Source organism: Arachis ipaensis, chromosome B02 (genome assembly GCF_000816755.2).
Source record: "Arachis ipaensis cultivar K30076 chromosome B02, Araip1.1, whole genome shotgun sequence".
NCBI classification, from domain to species: domain Eukaryota; kingdom Viridiplantae; phylum Streptophyta; class Magnoliopsida; order Fabales; family Fabaceae; genus Arachis; species Arachis ipaensis.
In genome coordinates, this window is record NC_029786.2 from 11,293,465 (window position 1) to 11,319,520 (window position 26,056).

The 26,056-nt window shown below is 33.3% G+C and overlaps 1 protein-coding gene and 2 pseudogenes across 3 annotated transcripts in view; 1 reads left to right on the forward strand and 2 right to left on the reverse strand.

The window, feature by feature from the left end:
- The window catches only part of LOC107626881, a 113,542-nt gene extending 105,512 nt beyond the window's left edge, over positions 1-8,030 (forward strand). The window contains exons 10-12 of one of the 3 annotated variants that reach the window (XM_021115423.1): positions 5,701-7,001; positions 7,249-7,351; positions 7,665-8,030. In XM_021115423.1, coding sequence (XP_020971082.1) covers positions 5,701-6,966 — 1,266 coding nt within the window. In that variant the 3' untranslated portion in view covers positions 6,967-7,001; positions 7,249-7,351; positions 7,665-8,030. The remainder of the gene's footprint in view (positions 1-5,700; positions 7,002-7,248; positions 7,352-7,664) is intronic. The other 2 variants (XM_021115424.1, XM_021115427.1) reach the window with 2 other exon arrangements.
- On the reverse strand, positions 8,453-10,661 carry LOC107626876 (annotated as a pseudogene).
- Positions 19,987-20,699, reverse strand: LOC110269172 (annotated as a pseudogene).

The window sequence follows — 26,056 nt, forward strand, 5'->3', positions numbered from 1 at the left end:
TTTAACTCGAGGTTTTGAATACCAGAATTAAAAAATAGAATAATGCGACTAAAATGTAAGGACATTATAATCATTTTTAGACAATAATAAAATATGAAAAACTAAACATAAAGAAGTGCAACTGTGATGTATAATGAAAATACCTTTAACAAATTTTCAATTAGGATTTATATTAACAGAAAAATATTTTAATTTAATGAAACTTAGTTAAAAAATGAGATAAAAATGAAAATAAGAAATAACTATAAATAGAAAGATATATCATAAAAATTTAATTGAGATAACTAAATAATTATTTTATGTATGTTCATTTATTTACCTATCATTTTAAGGATTATTAAGATTATATTCATTTTTGTTTTAATTTGTGTTCTTTTTTTTTTTTTTAGATAATTATTTTTATTAAACTTTTTTTCCATAATATCTCACTTTTTGTAACACCCTAACTATCAAAATGTCACGCTTCCGGCTGCACTATTCTGATAGTTTGGGTATTACGACGATTCTTAAAATATTTAATATTAAAATATGAGTCTGTTTAAAACTTAAACCGTATTTTTCAAAAGACCGTTTAAAAGGTTACATAACTCTATACTTTTAACCACACACATACATATACACAGTATTAACTTACAAGCTTTACATAAAAACAAATCCTATCCCTCTTACAAATTGTGAAATAATGAATAATAACTAAAGTAACACAAAACATCGCGACAACAACGACTAGGTAAACTCTTCATGACTTTTGCGTCCATATCCTGAAAAGGAAAATCTGTAGGGAGTGAGAACATCATCCTCGAAAGGGTTTTCAATAGAGGGTTTTGAGAATTACTATAATATAATACGTGAAGATAAAACTCTTTTTAAAGCATAGTGATTAATAATCGTCTTATGCATCCTTTTAAAACCCAAAGATTTACCATTAAAAACTTGAAATCTTTTCTGAAAAAGGAAACTGTTATTCCTTCAAAAATTCAAAAGCCTTTCAAAAGGTTTTTCCTAAACAGCATGAATAACCAACCTGTTCTAAGCATAGGTTCATTAAGTCTATGCTGAACTAGTTTAGTTTTGCATACTTTACTAAACGAGAAACACAAACCAAACAAAGCCTTCAGCCCATCTCATAATTAACCACGGCCTTAGGCCCAAGCAACTGAATCAACAACTAGTTCATTACAATCCAACCAATTTTCAGTCACAAACACAAGTAAGAATGTTCAAACACAATCGAGCAGTTATATCAAGTAGAACAATTAGGAGTTAAACATAACTATTTACATAGGCAAACCAATTACAATATGCACACCCAAATAATGTCATATAAATGCATATGATGCATGCCTGTCCTACTGGCCATGAACTCATGCATCGGTTATGTTGTCAGACCCGACGGCCTCCTTCTCGACAGCATGGCGGCGGCAGGGACGTTTGGGAGATGCGACGACAGCAGTTGGCTTCGCGTTGGACGGCGGCGACGAAGGCGCGGCGGCTCCAAGCCTGCGACCACCCCTCTCTCTCCGTGATTCAGCTTCGACGGTGGCTCTACGGTGGACCAGCGATGACGGCGATGGCACGGACAGCAGCAGCGGCGGGACGTTCCTCGCGCGGCTCTCTCCCTCGGTTCTGGCCTTCCTCGCGATGGCGACGAGCAGCGAGCAGCTTTGCGGCGACAGCGAGGCCCACCGGTGCTGGCTCGTGCCTCTCTTCCTCTTCTTTTTCTCCGTTCTCCCTGCTTCCCTCTGCTCCCCCCTTCTTTCTTTCTTTTACTTTTTCTGAGGTGTTTACTGAAGGGAAAAAAGGGTAGCAGCTAGGGTTCTATTTAGACAAAAGAAAAAATGTGGGTTCAATTAGGGTTAGGGTTTGTGTATGGAATTAAAAATTTTGGGGTTTAATTTGAAATTAATTAAATCCTTGAAATTATTTTAAAATATTATTCGTTGTATTAAAATACTATTTGGTTTTCACTCAAATACTCTAATTAAAAATATAATAATACAATATAATTAATTTTCTTTATTAACAAAACTTAAAGTATTTAATTATAAAGATATTTTGTTTTATGGTCACGCCAAAAGAGATATTAATTAAAATAATTTTGACAAAATGATCAATGTGGGTAAATATAAAATTTCAAATATCTATTTATAAAATGTTTAATTTGAATATAGTGGTAAGTGACAAACAAATAATTAGAAATACATTATGCTAACCATATCTAAATATTTATAGACAAGTGATACATAGATTTTTTATATCAATTTCAAACCATCGGTAAAGAAATTTATATGTTGTCTATTAAATTTGGTAAGATGTTTAATCGTTTTTTCAATAAAAAAACTTAGAATTTATTTATTATTTTTTCTGTAATTAATTATATTCACCATTATTGTTATTTCTGATAAGAAATTTGAAATGTTTAAAGTTCTAATTAATCTTTTTTATTATATTTATTTTCTTGACATAACAAAACATAGAGACATGAGACATTTGGCAATCACTCGGAGCTGAAAGATTTATGGCTTGATAAAGTGCATATCTCAGATGAGGCCTTCTCCTTTGGTCATACTTTACCAATTTTCCAAATACTTAACACAACTAAGCAAAATTCTAACAATTCTTTAGAGGCTTGGAATTATATTATATATATATATATATATATATATATATATATATATATATATTTTGTTAGCATTGTTTTATGGTCACGCCAAAAGAGATATTAATTAAAATAATTTTGACAAAATGATCAATGCGGGTAAATATAAAATTCCAAATATCTATTTATAAAATGTTTAATTTGAATATAGTGGTAAGTGACAAACAAATAATTAGAAAATACATTATGTTAACCATATCTAGCTAAACCTTTATAGACAAGTGATACATAGATTTTTTATATCAATTTCAAACCATCGGTAAAGAAATTTATATGTTGTCTATTAAATTTGGTAAGATGTTTAATCGTTTTTTCAATAAAAAAACTTAGAATTTATTTATTATTTTTTCTGTAATTAATTATATTCACCATTATTGTTATTTCTGATAAGAAATTTGAAATGTTTAAAGTTCTAATTAATCTTTTTTATTATATCTATTTTCCCGACATAACAAAATTCAGAGAAGTCTTGATCTTGGCTATCACCCAGAGCTAAAAGATTTATGGCTTGATAAAGTACATATCCCAGCTGAGGCCTTCTCCTCTGGTTTCAATTTGGAAAGTTTGATGGTGAAAGGGTGTGATGAATTCTTTACAACCGCAATACTACCTTCTCATTTACTTTCCTTCTTCAGTCGATTACAAGAGTTGATGGTGTGGGGATGCAATTCTGTTGAGGCCATATTTGAAGTCAAAGATACAACAGCAGATATTGTTATTCCTTTGAAGATATTGACTTTGGAGAAACTTCCAAATCTGAGACATGTTTGGAACAAGGATTCGGAAGGAAAGCTCAGTCTTCCCAAACTGGAGGAGGTTATTATTGATGAATGTGCAAGCTTAAAATCCGTGTTCTCAGAATCAGTTAACATACAGAGGTTAGAAGTAAAGAATTGTGAAAAGTTAGTTGAAATTGTCTCCAGAGATGAACTAGTCAAAGAAGAAGAAGTAAATAAACCGGTTAATATCTTCTCCAAGCTATCTTATCTGAAACTGTGGAATTTGCCAAATCTGAGCTACATTTATCATGGAATGGAAGACTCTGAATTTTCATTATCAAATGCATTACTACCATGGCATATACTACCTTCCCTTCATAAATTGGAAGAGTTAGTCGTTGAGAATTGTGGTTCCTTTGAGACAATATTTGATGTGAAAGATGCTCCAACAAATGATGTGAAAGATACAGACATAATTTCTGTTGAGGTCATATTTGAAGTCAAAGATACACCAACAGATATTCCTTTGAAGAAGTTGACTTTGGAGCATCTGCCAACTCTAAGTCATATTTGGAACAAGAATCTTAAAAGAAGTCGTCTCAGCTTTCCATGTCTGGAGGAAGTGGTTGTGAATGGATGTAAAAGCTTCACAAGCTTGTTGCCAGCATCATTGTCCATGTCTAACATGATAAGGATAGATGTAAAAAACTGTGAGGAATTGGTTGAAATTGTTACAAAAGATGATGAAGCAGACAATGAAGAAATAAATAAAGAGCTTATTATGTTTCCTAAGCTAACTTCATTGACTCTGTACAATTTGCCAAATCTTACATACATTTATGCTGGAATGCAAATTCTAAATTTGCCCAAATTAAGAGAGTTGGATATTTCTCATTGTAAATTTGCAACAGATTCTAATGCAAAGGTACAAAAGTTCCTACCTTAAAAATATTCATAACTTTCTAATCTTGTTAGCTTTATATATGATCTGCTTATTTTTTTTTGTAGAATATATAGTTTTGAGAAAAATGCATTTTATTTATCACAATAAGCAGCTCATTCTTATTTTGTTTGTTAATAAGTTAATATATCTCTTGCGCACCAATAAGTCTTTTAAATTATTCATAATGAGCCAAATGCATGTATCTATAATATGAGAAGCTACCCACCATTAGAAAATATGAGCAGCTTTTGTCATTTTTGATCTCTTACTTGTATATGTGGTAATAGCTTATATGCACATTTAAGATACCTATATTTATGCATTGTTATTCAATTTAAAAATTGCATGCTGAACATATAAAACATTGCATATTCATATATCGATTTATATTAATAACATGTTATACGTAATAATGTTAGATATTCGTTTCAAAAAATTTGTTAAGATAGTTTATTTTTTTGTCAAAAAAGTATTCTCAGTCTTAAAAAGAGAATATACAATATTGAACTTATTTTAATTCTTTCATGATATTACTTAAAAAAAAATTAACACTTCTATTTTTTTTTAAATAAGCTTATTGAAAAAGTTAACTCTATTGATTTGTCACCCTCGTATATTTCAAGTATAATGTCAAATAATATTTCTGAAATTAACTACAATAAATTCTAGTTTGGCAATAAACTCAAAAGAATTGATTCTTATTCTGAGTTTAGGATTAAATTAAGAGTAGTATCTATAAATTTTAAACAAAAAGACTGAAAATAGTGAGTTAATATTTTATTTAAAAAAACACTCAACTATTTTGTAATAGACTTTGTCACAATAATACATTTTCATAACTAAAAAAAAAGTGACAAATTCTTTACTAAATTTGGTATTGACTTTTGAACAAATTGATATTTTTAAGGGGAGTACTAGGGAAACAATGAAAATTTTGAACAACATGAACAACCACCAATCAAATGAAAATACACCACATTCTAATTTAATGCTACTAATTAAATTTACTCTTTTAACCCTATTAATTCACATTGTTTACACATTGTTCAAAAATTTTGTTAGTTACCTATACTTTTCCTATTTTTAAATTCAATTGTCATGTGAAATCTTTTTTTATTTATAACAAAAGCTATATTGACAGAGTAAAATCACATTTTTTTCCACAAACAATTGATGTTTTCTTCATCATCAAGAAAAGTAGATTTTTAACACGTTTAACTTATAAGCTTCTAAACTTCTGCATGCTTCATTTATGTCATTTTATTTGGAATACTTGTACGCATTTTGCAGCAATTAAAAAATGGAGAAGGTAAATTATGTTCACATGTCATGATGGCCATGTGTTGTCCTTCTTATTAACTTTGAATCCGATGGAGCAGGTTTTTACCCCTCACTTAGAGCGACTATCAATAGACATGGAAGGTGTGATGATGCTTGACAAAGGACTGCTTCATTTGGACCCCAAAAACATAAAATATCTAAGATTGCAGGGCTTTAATGACTCAGATGCCGCATCTGCTTTTAATTTCTTCCCAAAGAAGGTGCCACTTCCCAATATTCAAATGCTTGTGGTGGCCGACAGTTCTTTCAAAGAGATATTCCCCTTACAAAAGCCTGAGATTATTCATTCACAGCTGCTTGTTCGAGCATTGGAGTTGAGGAATCTGCACAAGCTTGAATCCATTGGGTTACAGCACACTTGGGTGGCCCCCTCTAATCTCACATGGCTCAAAATTGAGGGTTGTGCATCTTTGAAGTATTTGTTCACTTCTTCAGCCCCCAAATGCCTTGTTCAACTTAAAGAGTTGCTCATATCCAACTGTGAAGCACTCGAAAGCTTAATGGTGGATTATCAACCACATGATGATGATCATGATGTCATCATATTCAAAAAGCTTGAGAGACTGTCTCTTAGCCAAATACCAAAACTTGAGAGCTTTTACACTGGAAAGTCAACTTTGAATTTCCCATCTTTGAAGGAAGTCAAGGTCACCGAATGCAACAGATTGGAGTACATGTTCACATTCTCAACTGCCAAAAGCTTGAAAAATTTGAATGAGATGAAGATTTCCAAATGTGAGTCATTGGAAACAGTAGTTTTGACAACACAAGAGGCAAACCAACAACATGAAGATCTCACATTCCCAGACCTCAAATGTCTGACTCTTAGCGAATTACCAAAATTTGAAAGTTTTTTCACGAAAAACTCATTAACTTTGAATTTCCCGTCTCTAGAGAAAGTCGAGGTTACTGAATGCAACAGATTGGAGTATATATTCACATTCTCAACTGCCAAAAGCTTGCATAAATTGGGGAATATGGAGATTTCCAAATGTGAGTCATTGGAAACAGTAGTATTAGCAGAGGCAGACGAGCCACATGAGCTCACATTCTCAAACCTCTGGGATCTGTCTCTAAGCGAATCCCCAAAACTTGGAAGCTTTTTCACGGGAAAGTCAACTCTGAAATTCCAAGCATACTTGTACATTGAGATCAGTCAATGCAAGATCATGAAAACTTTCTCACATGGTGACGTGGAAGCACCTAAATTAGAGATGGTGAAGATAGATGGAGTTCGTTGCTCGAAAGATAATCTAAATGCTGCAGTCAGTCAACAATTTGAGAAACGATCTACGCAGCATTGATGAGTTAATTAGTACAACTATAATTTAACATGTAAGTTAGTTCCTCTATCTGCTAAATTTGCATCATCTTTTACTTTTCATGTTACGCAATGCACCAAAACAATAGAAAAAGTTCTGTTTGAAATGTCATTTGATTTGCTCCCTCCATATTCGGTTATATTAATTTTTGATATTGCTCATTTTATTATCCAATTCTTGTCCTTTGTAAGAATTTAATAAATTAAAGAATGGTATAGTTAATGTAACTTGACTTAACTAGCTCTTGTATATAAATTCTTGCAGGAAATTTGTTGCTTGCTAAGGGAAGCTTATTTTCAATGCATTTGTTACCACTTACCAGTTAGCCTTGCTCAAGGAGCAATGGACAAATAAATAAGGACGGTTGGTAAGTTTTTTTTTTTCTCCTTATTTTGAGAAAAAAAAAAATTAGAAATGGTTATGCTTTCATTGTAATTTTGTATGGATACAATCTGATGATTATGATAACTGAAATTATTAGGCCAGGTAACAAATTAGATAGAAAAACACACAAGTTAATTTGATGCTGTTACATATTTCTTTTTGGAAAGTTTTACTCTTAAGTTTGGTTAACATTCAACTCAAATCATGGAGAGTTTTGCTTTTTCCAATCCTATGACTTTTTTAACTTTAGTCAATATTAACCAACACAATTGTTTTTATGAAATTTCATTTCTAAGGTTTTACGGGACACCAAATGCAGCAATTAAGAGGATATAAGTGGATCCCATCATGGCAACAAATATTCATTTCTGTTTGAGTATGGTGTGGTGTGCATGACCTGAATAAGTTCCCTGTATCACTATGCAGGAAGAAGTGTGTCATTGCCTTTTAAGTGGTATAGCTATAAGCTCAGTGTGTTTTATGAATAAAATTATATCTTGTATTTTTATACAAGATGTAAGGTGTCTAGTTAAGTTATTGAGAGCACTAGCGTATTTTTAGAATGAAAGTTTATTGTAATAATTTTACAATATTGAAGGAGTGTGGTTTATATTGAAGTTATAAGAGAATGTTTTAAAAATAGGATTGACAATGGTATATAGATATATTTCTACATAAGACCATTTTAATCCATAAAGTTAACCTTATATTTCTATAAAATTTCAAATTGTGTATGCCTTTTTGCATAAAGCATATTGCTATGGTAACGATGACATGAATATTTTTCTTTTCCAAGAATTGTGATTGTTGGATAAGATTTGTCGTATTAATTAGCTAAAAATATACTGCCATCAAAATACTGCTAGCAACGGATAGAAATAAGTGTCTCGACAGTTGACAATCTTAATTGGATATAATTATTAAAACATATGATTTAATTTAATAGTACAATGTAATATATTTAGAATTTAGTTCATCTAATATTTTGTTCAATACATGAATAATGACTTTAAATTAATAAAAAAAATCATAAGTATAATTAACTAAACGAAACAGTAGTTAGTACTTAGGACAAAAGTACTCTGACTTTATTTTAAGATAAATTCACCATTTCACCTCATAATAAATTTTCTTATTCCAAAAATAATACAATACCAAAATAGAGTGGAGAATTCTTAAGCATCATCAACAACAAAAATGATGATGCGTGCAAAACTGCAAAGTCAATCATGAGACATGAAGATTTTGGATTTCAACTTGCAGTGTTCTAAGTTTTTTCTCAACATTTGACAATTCCTCTTGAATCTCTAGAAGCATATTCAGTCTATTCTGTGCTTGATCTTGGTAAGGCTTGCCAAGAACTTTCACATAATTGTCCAAATATTCCATGCCTTTATTGAAATCTTTATTAATGGCCTCTTCAAGTTCAGATGCCAACTTTTCTGCTTTTGCTTTCACTTTATCTATCACACTCTGTCTGCGTCTAGGAAATTTGGATATAGCTAGATACCTGACAAGTCAATGTCAACCAAATTTGAGCATCAAGTCATCAACATGATCTAGCAACTAATCAGAATCATTATATTTACTAATTATTTCATGCAACTCTTGCCGTAATAGTGTAATATGTTTCCTTTTACGGAAGATTTAAGACCAGAGATATCACAACTCTATCACAACATGGAACAAATTTTGAAATACAATCTTGAGCAATAAGAAAGAAAGTCAACTACAGATAAAAATAGAAAATCATAATACCCGCCAGCAGAACAAATGCCAAGAGCAAGAAGATCTTCCAATGTTGTTGGTAGCAAAGATGTTAGTAGTGAAGCAGATAAACCAGCCACACCCACTTCACCAAAAGTCGATAAAAACTAATATTCAAAAAATGTTCAGATGTATTGACAGTATCATAACTAAATTTAAGTAACAATAAATAAATAAATAAACAAATAAATAATGATGTCAAATCTCAGTATACAAAAAGAAACAATAAAGAAAACTTTTATTACTTAAGAAGATTCACATGGGATGGGATTCACAATAGTGCAAAGCTTGCAAGGGTCAACAAGCACAACATAGTGCAGTATTGCAAAAACTACCAAAACAACTTGCAAGAATGGTTGTTCCACAACTCAGGTCCTTCTAGAATGCTGCACACGGCCTAGAGCTCCTATAAAAAAGTAAAGGGGTTAAATAGGATATTAAAATCACCAAAGGCATTTGACATGCAAAACCAATCCACAATAGCTATCGAGAAACCTCCAAATCAAGTTCATTAACATTAGACTTTGAATATAAATGTGTTCACAGGTACCAAGAGGAAAAAAGTTTATGTGGATACACACTTATGAACACAAGACAACAGAGTGAGAAGGAAGAAACTACCTCAGCGTACACCAAATACCTCTTGTGATGGATCATACATATTTGAACCAGGAAAGATCTCCTCAAAATCTTGTTTCACTTTGTTTCTCAGAAGTGGATGAGGTAATAGCCATATCAACAGAATCCTGAATGATAGCTCCTCTGGTGGATCCGGAGAATTCTTCATGTCCTCATACACATTCATCACATCTGCAAGAGATCCATTCTTCAAGAAGCCTCTTATGACCTCAGTATAGGTCTGAGAATCAGGGTAGAGATTCTCCTTTTCATGCTTTCCCACATTTTCATTACTTCATCCATCTTTTTAGCCCTTGCCAGTGCAATAATCAAGTCCTTATACAAGTATTTATCCTGAATGTGCCAATCTTGCTTTTGTATCACCTTAAAAACTTGAAAATTTATTAACATACTTGTAAGACCAACAGAGCAAACACCACCTACAGGTATCAATATAGAAATAAAATTCAGCAAAAAGAGCATGCCTCCAAATCCAATAACTTTATCAATACTCTCTTGATATTAACTTTGATTTACTATTCAGCTAAAAATGTCATTAGAGGCACTATTAGTGAGAGTTCATTAAAGTAAATACTATCCTTTAATCAAACCTTAGAAAAAAGTATGCTAGATTGCTAGTACTTAGTAGCAATATCTCTAACAGACATTTTAACAAACAAGTTACGGGCAACCAACAATACAATGAAAGAGTGAATAGAAGAGAAGATAGAGAACGAGAAAGAAACCATGAAGGCAAGAGAAACTTCTTCTTAGTGCTCAAGCTCAGGGAGAACAACGATGATTAAGTCGAGCTTCAAGACATGGTTTTTGATGAACTTGTGAAGTTTGTCGATCCAACCGAGAACTGATGGCTTTTGCAGCTCAATTGATATGCAGAACCGTCTTTTTTAAAAACCATTATATCTATCAGAAATCGGCTTGTCGAACCGAATCGGGATAATTTTTTTACTAGAACTCTTTTCGATTACAGATAAAGTATGTAACAACATTTTTTATCCACTTCAATATGCACCTCCATTTAGTTAGCTTCCATGTGCTCATTTTAATTTATACTTTCTGTTCTTTGATGTTTCAAAACTTGACACTTTCTAAAATCGATTCCTATGCCCTGCTGAAGTTGATAAGCTTTTTTAATACTGCTCCAAAAAGGTGAACATTTCCTTTATTTGTACTTTTTTCTTTTCCCGACTAAGTAATTAATTTTTCACTACTATCATATTAATCTGCACTTTTTTTTGGGTTGGGGGAGGGGGAGTTATATTAATCTGCATAGTTAAATTACTCTTTTTGTAACATTGAGGGCCAAGGCTGTTATGGATGGTGCTTCTTGTTTGAGCTTCATTTTGTAGGTTGAGGGTTTACATTTACTGATTAGTCGTTGTATATAGTGTTGAGACGGATTGAACATAGATCGGTTTGGAAGATGTTGATGCTCTTTTTCAGTTTTGTCGTCCATAACTCCATATCAGCAATGTACAAATTGTTATCAAAGGGAAAAAATTTTTTAGTATTTGCCGAACAGCATGATGGATAATAAACTTTTAAGCAATGGGTATGAAGATTTTTCCTGTTTCAATGTGTCCAACAATTTCATCTTCCTCTTCTTTTATTTCTTTTATTTATTTATTTTTTTCACTATCTTTATACTATCAATTGATAATTTAGTGAACATCTTGAAGGCAGGAATAACGGAGTTTGATGAAAAATCTTGTTGACTAGCACTGCCATGTCTCTAATCTATATTCCAAACTGGTCTCAACTTAAAACATGTTAAGGGTAAAAAACAGGTGCTGGTTCGGAAAGGTGGAAAACATAAGTTGCTAATTGGATAAGGAAAGAATAATTTGTGTTAGAAGTGGTGAAGAGGTGAATGTAACTTCTGGGAAAGGTGGAGATGAGAATAGAGGAATAACCTCTATAGGAGACCCAGTGGTCAGCAAGATTTGCATAAATTTCACATGTTGAAACAATGTTACTTCAATAAATAATAAGCTTAATTAACGAGTTGTAATCAGGAAAAAAAAAATTAAACAATAGATGAGACGGTGGGACCTACTCCTAGATATTTTCTCCTTTCTCTAACCCTAACTTCACCACTCACACACTCTCACTCACCTCACACCCTCTCCCTCACAGCACACACAGACTTGAAGGAAATAGAAAGAAAGAAAGAAAAGGGAAAAAGAGAATAGGGGAGACCATGAGAAGAGAAGGGAGGAGGAAGGAGAGAGCTGTCCACGCCGAGCCACCACGCGAGGAGAGAGAGAGCCGCGCCTCGTCATTGCCGGCCTGGAGCTCGCCCTTCGTGTCCCGTCGCGTCGCCGCCAGCCGCGTCCAGCTCGCCGCCGTCGCATCACCATCAGAGGCCAGAACTGAGTGAAATGCCTTTGAGAGAGGGGACGAGCGCGAGAGAGGAGACGAGGAAGAAGGACTACCGCTGTTCTGCCTCGCTACCGTTAAACCTGCTACAGCTTCCGCGCCTTGTCTCAATCGCCACTGAGCCTCAACCGCCGCCATGCCAAGTCGCCGTCACTGAGGAGAGCACGAGGAGAGAGAAGGGAGAGACTTCGCAAAAGGGGAAGGAGAATACGACAGAATTCGTCGCCGGGAAGAGGGGTAACGGTGGTGTGTTGCCGCTGCTGCTGTCGTTGCTGGGGAAGGAGGTCACCTTCGAGCTGCGCACCGCCGTCAGAGCCATTCCTTGCTGGTGCCGTTGCCGGTCCTATGCTTCCGGTTTAAGCATCTTATCGGAGCTAATGTCGCCATCACCGTTGTGGTTTCTGGAAAAATGCCGATGAATAGTGCCTTTGTTTTGGTCTAGGTCTTTTCCTTAAACTTGCATCGTTTCCACTTTTTCTCTGCTACTATTCCATTTATGCTACCTTGTTTCCATTCTGTTTCAGCCGCTATAGCTGTGACTATTACAAAGTTGTTGCTGTGGGATTAGTTGGAGTTGTTGCTACTGTCTCGGTCTAGATTCTACGTCCTTTCGATCAATTCTATTCCAACCATCTTCACCCTTTTAATTTGTCACTCCGGTTTCAGTTTCTTCGGTCCCATGGGATCAAGTTGTGAGTAGGCTTTACATTTATAATTGTTTGGCTTTACGTCTATAATTATTTGGATATATGGTGCTTGAACTTAGTTATACTTATAAAGATTATTATCAAATGATTTTAAATTGATTTTACTAATTGATTTATTAGAACTAAATGCTTATCCTTGTTAAACTCATTTTAATATGCACATGAGACTATATATTTTTATGAGACTATATGTATATTGAAGAAGTTTTATATTATTTTAATGTATTTGATTTTATTCGAATATGTATTTTTAAAGTATTGAAATTTTGTTGGTATTCACTTATTTTGGAATTGTGAAATATTTTGGAATGCCTTAAGATTGAGAAAATATGATTGAATATGATTTGGATGAGAAAGTATTATCTGATTTGATTTGATTCGATGCCTTATATATTTGTAAGATCAAAGATTTGTTGTGTTTGAAATTATATGTTTTGAATTGGTTTGGGAGGCTCGCATTAGAAAACCGTAGTTAACGGCAGTTATGACGTTAACCTAGATGCATCTGGCTCATACCTCAGCTAGCAGGGGTGTTGCTAGCCTAACGTGTAGGCCACACGTTGGATCTGTTATTCCGTACGGACACACTAGAGGAAAGGGCTACCCATAGAGGTGGAGCCGCCCAAGTGTGGACTTTTGATTTGATTTCTGTATGAGAACTCCCTTATTGATTCACTTATTATATGAATTATTATTTTCTAATTAAAATTATTTTGATATAATGTTTATATGGTCTCATGTCGATTATAGATGTATTGTCTGGTCACTGAGTTGCAAAATTCACCCCTTTTTTTTTAAATATTTTTCAGGAACAATTCCTTGTTTATGTAAGACTTTTTATTCAAGAAGTAACGATCTGCAATGAGTACTTATTCTTGATGAGTTCCTAGATGTAGATGCTCCATATGACACAGGCAGGATTCAACAATTCTTAATTATTTTAATTTTTGTTAAAAATGTATAATTATCTATTTTAGGACTTGTAAAATATTTATAACTTTCTTATTCAATTTATATTTGAGCATGTTAGGCTTGCTATGAGATTATTTTTCTGAGCGCCGGTCATGGCTCATTTTGGGCCTTGACAAAGTGGTATCAGAGCTTAGGTTTAATCTGTATAATATGGAGCAAGTGTCCTATGGTAGAGTCACAATTGTATAAATAGAAGCGCGCTTATTTGTACAAATTGTGGCACTATCAGAGGCCTATAGAAATGTCATCCTTGTTCTCTATGTCATTGTTGTCTTCTGATTAATGTGATCATGCGTCCTCTGCCGCTTCTTGCTACTCCTATCCTTTGGTAGGTTTTTCGAACGTGTTTTTTTCAATGGCTTCAGTTTCGGCTTCGGTTGGCAATTTCTCTCGTAGTCAGTTCTAATCTTTTTTGTTTATATAAATACATGCTTCAATCTTCTTTGTCTTCGTGTTCTGTACGATTCCTGATGACAAAATTTTATGCATTATTTAGAAGATTTGTTTGGTGTTTGATATACATCAATATCTAATTCTTTCATAGAACTTTATTTGAATTTATGGATGGTATAAGTTACTTAGTTGGTGATCAAGATGCTTTGTTCTGGATATTGGAGTTTGTTCTTCTCATATTAATTTTCTTTGATGTTATGATGTTTGATTTGTTTGTGATTCTACCTTTTTTCGAATCAATAATTTTGAAAATTGTTATTCAGTTGCTCAAGGAGAAGAATTATGCTATAAACATATGAATGAAGTGTTATTGCTATTTGTTAGATTGATGGTTTATCTGCTTAGGTATGGTGAATTATTCGGGTGATTAATTGGATGGATTGAAAATATTTTTCAATCTAGAAGTTCGGTTGAGCTTTTTTTTTCTTTGTTGATCTGGTTCTATTATGGTACTATATTGTCAAATATGGCTTTTCTGTTATGGAACTATTTTTCTGGTTGTTCAGGTGATATGATTATGAACGCTTGCTTTTTGTTGGTGATTAGATGATGAATTTTGCTCTTGGCTAAGATCTAAAATTTGAGAATTCTCTCAACCTTAGTTTTTTGAAAATTTTTCTGCTCTCAACTAGTTTTTATTCTCAGAGGTTTAGAGAGATTAGTTTTCTTGATTTATAGTGCCTTGTGATACTGTGATTTTAGATCTTACATACTGAAAAGAATTTCTATTGATTTTCAACAAAAAAGACTAGATATGTAAATCCTCAAAGCTGAACAAATTTTATATACAAGTTTTTTTTTCCTTGTTATATTAAACTAATGATTTTTAAGCATATGATGATTATCTTGAATATATGTTAAATTTTAGCTTGCACGTGAGTATTAGCCACTAATTTAGATAGTTGCTTGCCGATATATGTTGCATGATTAGTGATTATTATAGTAACTAACATAACAAACAAGTGATCTGGATTAATTGCTTTTGAGGGATGCATGAGGTTATTGATTGCTGCTGTAAAGTAGTTTAATAATATATCATTGTTGCTGAATTGGTGATTGATGTGGTTGTAACCTGATGAATCTTGGTTGAGAATTTCTAACGTTAGTTAATAGTGAGCTAGGAGGTTCTCGTATCTTATCTTATTCTTAAAGTGTTTATGGTTTAAACTTGACTTTCATACTTATGTGATTATTTATTTAATTATTTTTGTTGTTATTCTTCCATGAACAAAGAGTGAATGAACTAAGTTCTAATTGCTCAACTTATATATCATTGGCTTTATGATATAGCGATAGCTCTCGATTAGTTGATGCTATTTCCTTTAAATAATTCGCTTTTAAGATATCAAAGAAGAATTTTTCCTTTTAAATTCATATGATTAGTATGGTAATGCTCACTTGAGAATCATGTACTTGTACAATATTTTAATTTGCTAGCCCATTCGTATTTGACACCTTGCACTGAAATTGTGGGAGATGGAGATTGGAAAATTTCTTGTTTGCAATGTATGAAAATTGGAGAAGTCTAAACTCTAAATAAATTGATGAATGAATTTTTGTATTGTGAGTTCTTTTTGAGTCATTGGGTTTGATCTTGAGTTGTTCCATCATAGCTTGTTAACCTAAGAAATAATGGATATGGATTGATCATAGTTTGATCTTAAAGATGTAAAATTTATCAATTTTCTTTCTTTTCATGAGTTTTCTATTTTTAATTGGTGCATTTATTTCGGACTTTATCATATGTTGCATTTGCTTGTTTGAATCTTTCGTTTATCAGTATGTTTTGATTGATTGTGTTTGAATATTTTTTTCTTTTCTTCTCTCTTTTCATAACCGTGTAAGTTTTCTCACTCACGCCATGCTGTTTTATATTTCATCCAATTTGATTGATGTCTTTTTCCTTTTTCTCTAATATTTTAGAGAATTTTACTTCTCTTTATATTTTCTTTGTCTTTTTGCTGCCAATAAATTTGATAAACTTTATTTTAAAAAAAAAAAGAAAGTTACTAAGTCTTAATAGTCAAGTCTATTCTCTAATTCAGAATATACGATTTTTGGTTTATCCATCAAAATCTTATTTTATTGTTCATCAAGATTAAGAGTGTCCTAATTTTTTTTTATCCTAGATTGTCTTTTAGATGATGGGATAAGTTCATATGTTTTGATTTATATGTCTATGGATGATGCATCTTATTTGTTCTACCTTTAAATCATATTTATGGTTTATTTTATATATTCACAAAAATTTTCTTTTAGTAAACTAAATCTCACAGCACATTATGCATGTACTCTTTGAACTTAGTAAAAAGTATTTTATTATTACTTTGTGTTTGGTCTAATATAAAAAAAATAGCTAATTAAACATGATTAAGAAACATGCTATGGCTATGATCTTGGTCTTTTAGTTTGTTGATTCGTGGTTTTTTTTTTTTTTATTTCTTACTTGTGATTTGATTCACTTGTTTATGGTTTTACTATATAATTACTGCTCTTGGCCTACTTTAATTATTATAGTAGGTATCTACAACTATTTTTTATTTGTTATTTTCTTTAATTTTTTTATGTCTATTGTTTCACTATTCTTTTCTTCTCTTCCTTGTTTAAGTTATATTTTTATAATTGGATAAATTAAATTTGTTCTAAGTGAGTGTATCAAGGGTGCTATACCCTTGTACCTTGGCCCTCATCTATGTGTGTGGACTTAAAAAGGATCAAAATCGAACTTTCATTGCATAGTAATAGTAATAATAAGAGTTGTTTTATATGATTACAATTAGTATAAATAAATAAGTAATTTCAAATGCATTATATAAGCTTTCAAAAAAAAAATTAATTAGAAGCTATCTCGTATGTGTTTGTTTATTTATACTATGTCTCAATAAATAAATAAAAATTTTAAAGTACTTCTTTGATGGAAAAACTTTCATGATGGATAACACGTGTTTTGATCTTAATAGAAAATTTATACCAAATTTTTAAATTTATCTTTATCATATGATTTTTATGAAGTTTGAAAATATGATTTAAGTCTTAGATTAGTTATTTAAATGTATTTATCTCTTTAACTGGTAGAAATATTTTGCATTGTGTGATTATGTTGTAATTAGTTGGACTTCTATAGTAATTGATAAGCAAGTTATCATAACAATATTTTAGATTCGAGAAAGATTATCATTGAAATGATTTTATTTTGTTGTTAGTGTATTTATCGTGTCCCCTTTAATTCCATGATTATTACAATTCTCTTTCTTATAATCATTACTCTCGAAAGAATTTTTTTTTCATTCTAATGCATATCATTATTTTTCTAAACTCTTGCAATAGCATTTTGTCTATAGTCTTGTTTTTGCATAATATTTTTACATACTATTAAACTTATGATTTCATAATGTGATTGTATTTATTTCGATTGAAGTTGTCACAATGTTGCTTTTCTCTTATTCCTAAATTTGTTATTTGTTACATCAATGTTTAATTCTATGAAATATGTGTAATTTGTACAGCAACGCGATATTACATAGTATATTTGATTAAAATTCGGGGACCGAATTTCTAAAGGAGGGAAAAATGTAATAACCAGAAAAAAATTAAACAGAGACAGTGGGACCCACTCCTAGATATTTTCTCCTTTCTCTAACCCTACCTCCACCACTCACACACTCTCACTCACCTCACACCCTCTCCCTCATAGCACACACACAGACTTGAAGAAAATAGAAAGAAAGAAAGAAAAGGGAAAAAGAGAATAGGGGAGACCATGAGAAGAGAAGGGAGGAGGAAGGAGAGAGCTGTCCACGCCGAGCCACCACGCGAGGAGAGAGAGCCGCGCCTCGTCATTGCCGGCCTGGAGCTCGTCCTTCGTGTCCCGTCGCGTCGCCGCCAGTCGCGTCCAGCTCGCCGCCGTCGCATCACCATCAGAGGCCAGAACTGAGTGAGATGCCTCTGAGAGAGGGGACGAGCGCGAGAGAGGAGACGAGGAAGAAGGACTGCCGCCGTTCTGCCTCGCTACCGTCAAACTGCTACAGCTGCCGCGCCTTGTCTCCATCGCCACTGAGCCTCAACCGCCGCCATGCCAAGTCGCCGTCACTGAGGAGAGCACGAGGAGAGAGAAGGGAGAGACTTCGCGAAAGGGGAAGGAGAATACGACAGAACTCGTTGCCGGGAAGAGGGGTAACGGTGGTGTGTTGCCGCTGCTGCTGCCGTTGCTGGGGAAGGAGGTCACCTTCGAGCTACACGCCGCCGTCAGAGCCATTCTTTGCTGGCGCCGTTGCCGGTCCTATGCTTCCGGTTTGAGCATCTTATCGGAGCTAATGTCGCCATCACCGTTGTGGTTTCTGGAAAAACGCCGCTGAATAGTGCCTTTGTTTTGGTCTAGGTCTTTTCCTTAAACTTGCATCGTTTCCATTTTTGCTCTGCTACTATTCCATTTATGCTACCTTGTTTCCATTCTGTTTCAGCCGCTATAGCTGTTACTATTACAAAGTTGTTGCTGCGGGATTAGTTGGAGTTGTTGCTACTGCCTCGATCTAGATTCTACGTCTTTTCGATCAATTCTATTCCAACCATCTTCACCCTTTTAATTTGCCACTCCGGTTTCAGTTTCTTCGGTCCCATGGGATCAAGTTGTGAGTAGGCTTTACATTTATAATTGTTTGACTTTACGTCTATAATTATTTGGATATATGGTGCTTGAACTTAGTTATACCTATAAAGATTATTATCAAATGATTTTAAATTGATTTTACTAATTGATTTATTAGAACTAAATGCTTATTCTTGTTAAAGTCATTTTAATATGCACATGAGACTATATATTTTTATAAGGCTATATGTATGTTGAAGAAGTTTTATATTATTTTAATGTATTTGTTTTTATTCGAATATGTATTTTTGAAGTATTGAAATTTTATTGGTATTCACTTATTTTGGAATTGTGAAATATTTTGAAATGCCTTAAGATTGAGAAAATATGATTGAATATGATTTGGATGAGAAAGTATTATCTGATTTGATTTGATTCGATACCTTATATATTTGTAAGATCAAAGATTTGTTGTGTTTAAAATTATATATTTTGAATTGGTTAGGGAGGCTCGTATTAGAAAACCGTAGTTAACGGCGGTTATGACGTTAACCTAGATGCATCTGGCTCAGACCTCAGCTAGCAGGGGCGTTGCTAGCCTAACGTGTAGGCCACATGTTGGATCTGTTATTCTGTACAGATACACTAGAGGAAATGGCTACCCATAGAGGTGGAACCGCCCAAGTGTGGACTTTTGATTTGATTTCTGTATGAGAACTCCCTTATTGATTCACTTATTATTATGAATTATTATTTTCTAATTAAAATTATTTTTATATAATGTTTATATGGTCTCATTATAGATGTATTGTCTGGTCACTGAGTCGTAAAACTCACCCCGTTTTTTTTTTTAAATATTTTTCAGGAACAATTCTTTTGTCTATGTGAGACTTTTTATTCAAGAAGTAACGATCTGCAATGAGTACTTATTCTTGATGAGTTCTTAGATGTAGATGCTCCATATGACACATACAGAATTCAACCATTCTTAATTATTTTAATTTTTGTTAAAAATGTATAATTATCCATTTTAGGACTTGTAAAATATTTATAACTTTCTTATTCAATTTATATTTGAGCATGTTAGGCTTACTATGGGATTATTTTCCTGAGTGGTTATGGCTCATTTTGGGCCTTGACACGAGTGAAGGCATAGAGCAAGAGTGGGAACAAGAACAAGAGTGGAAACATAGATGAGAAGCGCAGTGGGAACAAGAACAAGCAAAGGTGCCACAGCAGCAATACTGTAACGGCTACTTCCACAACCAAAAGTCCCCAACTTGATCTGCACCAAATCCACCAGAGCCATCACCAAGAACCCGCACCCGAATACCGACCCAAAAGCCGAAACAAGTGTCCCCACCCTCAATGATACCGCATTAACCTCCCCGATGAAGAAAGTGCACCATCTTGCTATTACTACCACCAGCAAGAGCATCAATGTTATCCCCATCTTCAACGGTTTTTCTTGCGTTGATGATGTTTTTGAGGGCCAATGCTATGAGGCTGGAGAAGAGGAAGCAGCTGAAGGAGTGCACGTGGCTTGATATGAGGCCTTCTGCCACCGCGGGCCCAGCAGCGCAGGCAGTGTCTGCGCCGCTGCTACCACCAACAAGGGCAGTGTCAGGGTTGGTGATTGTGAGGCCAACGAAAAGCGCTAAGGTGAAGAGGGAATTCACGTTCACGATGCCATCTAAGGCCATAATGTGAATGCTGCTCGTGGAAGCTGACATTTCCTGCGCCGCTGCGTTGGAGGAACAAAGAGAAGAACCCAAAAACATGATACTAAACTTGATCCTTTTGTAAAATACATCATCATATAATTAATGTTTGTGGGATCTGATTCGTTACTTGAATTGCTTGCAAGCAATCATTGTGTGTGTATATGTATAGGAGCGCGGCGTGGAAGCTTAAGTTTAGAACCCATGTTAGCTTCTCGCCGGTACCTTGGATCGAACCCGGGTTTTACCGGGCTGACAGGCGGGAATACTCACCACTACACTACAATGACTTCTTGATTGTAGGGCCGTTAAGATATTACAACTAGGATAAAGACGCATGCTATTCTCTGTGATGTGATGTTCTTGCTGATCTTCTGCAATATAAAGTTGGTAATCCCACTTTTGTCATAAGCATCCCTAAACGTAATTCCATATGAAATGTGTAAAGAAAGCCATCATCGTCCCACCCTCCCAACCATGTAACATTGAATCACCTATGAGTCAAAGGAATAGAAAAATGTTATCAACAAAAAAGTTACTATTGTTGATAACATTTTTCTATAATAGTAGCAGAAACAATAGTTCCTCAACATATAGGCATTGATTACTTTTTTTTGCACTTTGGAGGCCTTAACATCACTTGAATACAAGAGTATTACCGGACATTGTCAAATACAACACAAATCCACATCAGCCCAATAAATTTATGAAAAAGCACATGGCAAAAAAATCCACATCATTTCTTTTTGTTTGATACAACACAAATCCACGTCAGCCCAATAAATTTATGAAAAAACAAAAGGAAAAAAATTTACATCATTTCTTAAAGGGGTTCTAAACTTACCATCTCACGAACCTCTTGCTCAAATGATTTTGAAGCTGCACTACTGCTGAAGCTATCAATCAACTGACTGCCAGCTTGATCCACTTGCTTTAATGACTCATTCTTCTCAATCTCACTATTTTCATGATTCAATGATGGCCATCGTTTTTCAAAAGATTCCTTGTTGGGCAGTTTTGCTACGTAACCAGTTTTCGTATTCTCCAAGTAAATTCTGTTTCAATCAACAAACATTGTAGCAAAGCATAAAGCAAAAATGTTGATAACTGCATTAAATAATCCTGATAAATGAGTTATGTTGCTCTGTAGTTTGGATTCCTCTATCTACCAAAATATATATATTAAACAAAAAAACGGTTAGAGCCAGAGCCCAGAAGCTAACCTGAGTAGCTGAAACAGCAGGACCGAGTATGTCATTCTGGATTCTTGAAGTAGCAGCCATTGTAGATTTTTCTCCTTTGAAAGCATATGAAGCAACAATATCAAGATTTGACAATAGCAGAGTAGCTTCAATGAGCTCCACAACACGTGATTTTGTAGTCTCAATCTGGTAATATACCACAGCATACCAATAGCAAATCAATTAAGAGGGAAACAAATTGTGATGATTAAAAAAATTATGAACTTAAAACATACCAAACAAGAAGTTTGCCTCCTCCAAGAAAGGCTCTCGGTTTCTATATCCATTGCAAAATCATTTACACTATTAACAATATCATTCACTGCAGCTAAGTCCTGCTTGGCATATCGGCAATCTTGTGTCACAAGTCAGCGCGTGGTACAAATTCCTCTGTGAGACGTTGTTGCCTCTGAAGAATCACATTAGTTCCAGGCGTATCAACAATTGTCATCTGTTTCCAAAAAGAATGTAAAAGAATTACTTAGAGCACATACAATTGCATAGAAGATATTATGTAAGTCTATAATATAAAAATTGTGATATTCGTACAGGACAAGGAAGAAACAGAACAGAATCAAGAAATTAACTGACTTACTTCTTTCTCATTAGTAGTTGGAACAACTCCCTCTTTCAGGTATCTTTCCCCAAGAAGCGCATTAATCACGGTTGATTTACCGGAGTTAAATTCACCCTGAAATATATGAGAGAAAAGGTACAATACCATGTCAAATAACTAATAGCATTCTGTAGGATTTGATTTCTATGTCTATCTGAAAAATCCATATAAAAGCTGGAAGAAACACATCACTCAGCTAACCAAAAGCATTTTGTGTTGTTCTAAGTAGATTAACAAGACTATTTAAAGAAATTAATGAGGACAGTAACTTCTAAACTTAGTGACAGAAGAACCAACCGTTCCCTATATCTGCACCCTACATAAACTAAAATAAGACAAGATGAAAATTCGATAAAGTTTAGCACTAATTGGTTTATTAGTTTCCAAATAGATGTATTAAAACAGTCTTATCTTTTTTGAAATTTAGAGCTAATACCAATGTATATCCCAGGAACCAGAATTTGGTGAGATTCAGCACACAATTACCACTATAACCAGTAAAAACGGCTCATCAATTTGAGAAACTGCGTCATTAAGAAGTGACACCTCCATCTGTCATGTGTTTTTTCCCAATTCACATGAATCAAGCTCGAGATGTAGCACATGCAAAATATGTACTAAACGCAAATGACCAGATGCAAATTGTTCATCTTAGGAAAATATACTTTAGTATAAACAGAATGAAATGATTAACAACATCTCAACCTTTGTATCATAAAAATTGTTTATCTACCTAAATTAAAAAATACTAACAAAAAACGATTCTTCCTTTTCATTGCCCTCCAAATCTTTCACTCAAAACATACCCTAAAGCTCAAAGGAATTTGCTCCCATTGTCACATTAACTATTTAAATGCATCCAATTAAGTCAGCACCTAACGATGATGAAGCAATGCATTTTACCTTTACTGGAGATAAAAACACTTTGTTTGAAGAAACAGAAAATTGCAAGGCATTCCATGCGCAAGACAGAGAAAAATTCTAGAACGCACTTTATTGAGCTCATGTAACTAACAAGCATGGATTCAACACTAAAAGGTAGCTCTAACAAAACCAGTACATCCAAAGTAATGAAATATGGATTTAATATTCAAAAATGATGTCAAATTAAGGTAAACAAAAACCTAAAAGATGGGGATTTTTTAAAGGCACTTGATATTGCTAATGATACTGGAATTTGGAAGCGAAGACTTTCAGTAATTTTCTTTTTACTTGTTATTCCCCTCTTCTTCTGATACCTCGATGCGAGTGCATGAAAAAAAACCTAAGACAATTATTGTTATCTGACATATCCATTGGAGGAGAACAAGAAGAAGATGAAGATTGTGTTGAATTCGCGCGGTTAGAGAGGTTGTATCTTGGATATTTGAAAAGTCTGCAATAATTTTGGATAGGAAAAGTATAGGTAACAAACAAGATTTTTGAATAATGTGTAAACAATGTGAATTAATAAGGTTAAAAGAGTAAATTTAATTAGTAGCATTAAATTAGGGTGTAGTGTATTTTCATTTGATAGGATATCAACTTTTTAATTACAATATGTTCAGTAGTAATAATATAAATTATATTTTTTTTATAATAATGCTTTTTTTTGTTAACTTGAACATATATCTCAATAGAATACACGTTCTACTAACACGTTTGGATGATTTTTTCTCAATATAAATTATATATTTTTTTTCAAAGCATCACGATTTCATTACTACAGATAATCAGGGCGTTGTTTCTGCTATAAAGGTATGAAAACCTCTGGTCTCAGCGATTTATATTGACTTATTTATACATTGTTAACTAGATAATTACAACATTTTTGTCACACAATGAATGCATATATTGAAAGTTTATTCTAATTCTAAGCCGGTTTAAAAATTGAATTAAATTTTGAATCGATCTTCTCACATATCTTATTAATTTAGAATCTAATGCAAGGTTGCTACCCCCAACTTGAAGAAACTGTTCCTCCCAAAGAAAGATGTGATTAAGATTTGGCAAGGAAAAGTTCTGTCTTGGATGAAGAGAAAGGGAAAGAAGATGCAGCATTGGAGTTCCGCGAGCTTCAGAGATTGTCTCTTGAAAAGTTACCAAAACTTGGGAGCTTTTATAATGTGAAGTCAACTTGAAATTTCAAAGAAGAAGGGTATGGCTTTTTTATCACTATCATTGAATGCAAAAGCATGATGGTAAGGTATTACCTGAGAGAATACGGGTGCATGTAGATAGAATCAATAGTTTGAGAAAAGAAGCAGTGTTGGCTTCGCATAACCTCAATTTCTAGCTACCCTCATAACATTTACATATGTGAGTCTTTTTTTTGGTTGCACATATGTGAGTCTTATCTCTCTGTTTTTTAACATCACTTGTCCAAATAATGAATTACAAAAATTTTAGAATTACTCGATTACAGTGAATTTTCTCAATGCTTTAATTCGTAAAATATGATATGAACATAGTGGACTTCTAAATAAAAAAATTACGAGATATCTAACATATCTACGAAATTTTGTTTCAAGGATCAGCAGGACTCTCAAAATGCAATAAGAATATAAGTGGATCACAACAATAGCAACAAATATATCAAAGATTTAATTACTTTGTTAGTCCTATAGTTTCGCGAAATTTTCAATTAGGTTCCTATACTTTTTTTTTTTTAATTGAGTCCTTGCACCAATTTTTTTTTAATTGGGTCCCTACACTTTTTTTTTCCTTTTATTTATGTCCTTATACCAATTTTTTTTAGTTGGGTCCCTATAAAATTAAGCCAATTATTACTAAGAATGATTTAATTGAAAAAAAAATTTAGTGCAGAGACTCAATTAAAAAAAAAAGTATAGGGACCTAATTAAAAATTTCACAAAACTATAGGGATCAACAGAGTAATTAAACCTATATCAAATAAAGAAGTTTTCGTTTCTATTGGAGTGTAGTGTGCACAACAATATCTACCATAAGTGTGAGTGATTTTTTGAAGTTCTCTGAATGTTTTATGAATGAAGTTATTTTGTATTCTTATCGGAGGTGAGGTGTGTCATTGTGTTTCAAAGAATATATTTATTAATAAAATTATAAAAGAATAAAAAAAATAAAGATAAAGAATGTTGTGTTTTGTGAAAGATAAGTACAAATAAAAATAAGATAAGAACAAATAAAAACAATATAAGTTAAAATTGTGGCAGAATTGATGTATTTTATTGGGTTGAATTTATGGACTGATGTGAGACTTCTTTGTTGTTGTCATGGGCTAATATGAAAGAGTAGTTTAATACGTCCTGGAAACAAGTTGGAGGATAAAAAATGTCAAGAACATTAAGTTTATTGAGATTAAGATAAAATAGTTGAGGAGACAAAAGGCTGGTGAAGATGTCAACTAGCTACCCAGAGAAAGAATAGGGAGAAGTTTTATCACTCTAGCGTCGGACCAAGTGACAATCAACCTCTAAATGTTTGGTCCGTTCATGAAAAACCAGATTATTACAATATAAAACTGATGAGCGGATAGAAGATATACGTAAAAATTGTAACACATTTAGTATCCATTGAAGTTCACAAGTTGTGTTGACAAGTGCACGATATTCTACTTTAGTGAATGAGCAGGCAATGATGGTTTATTT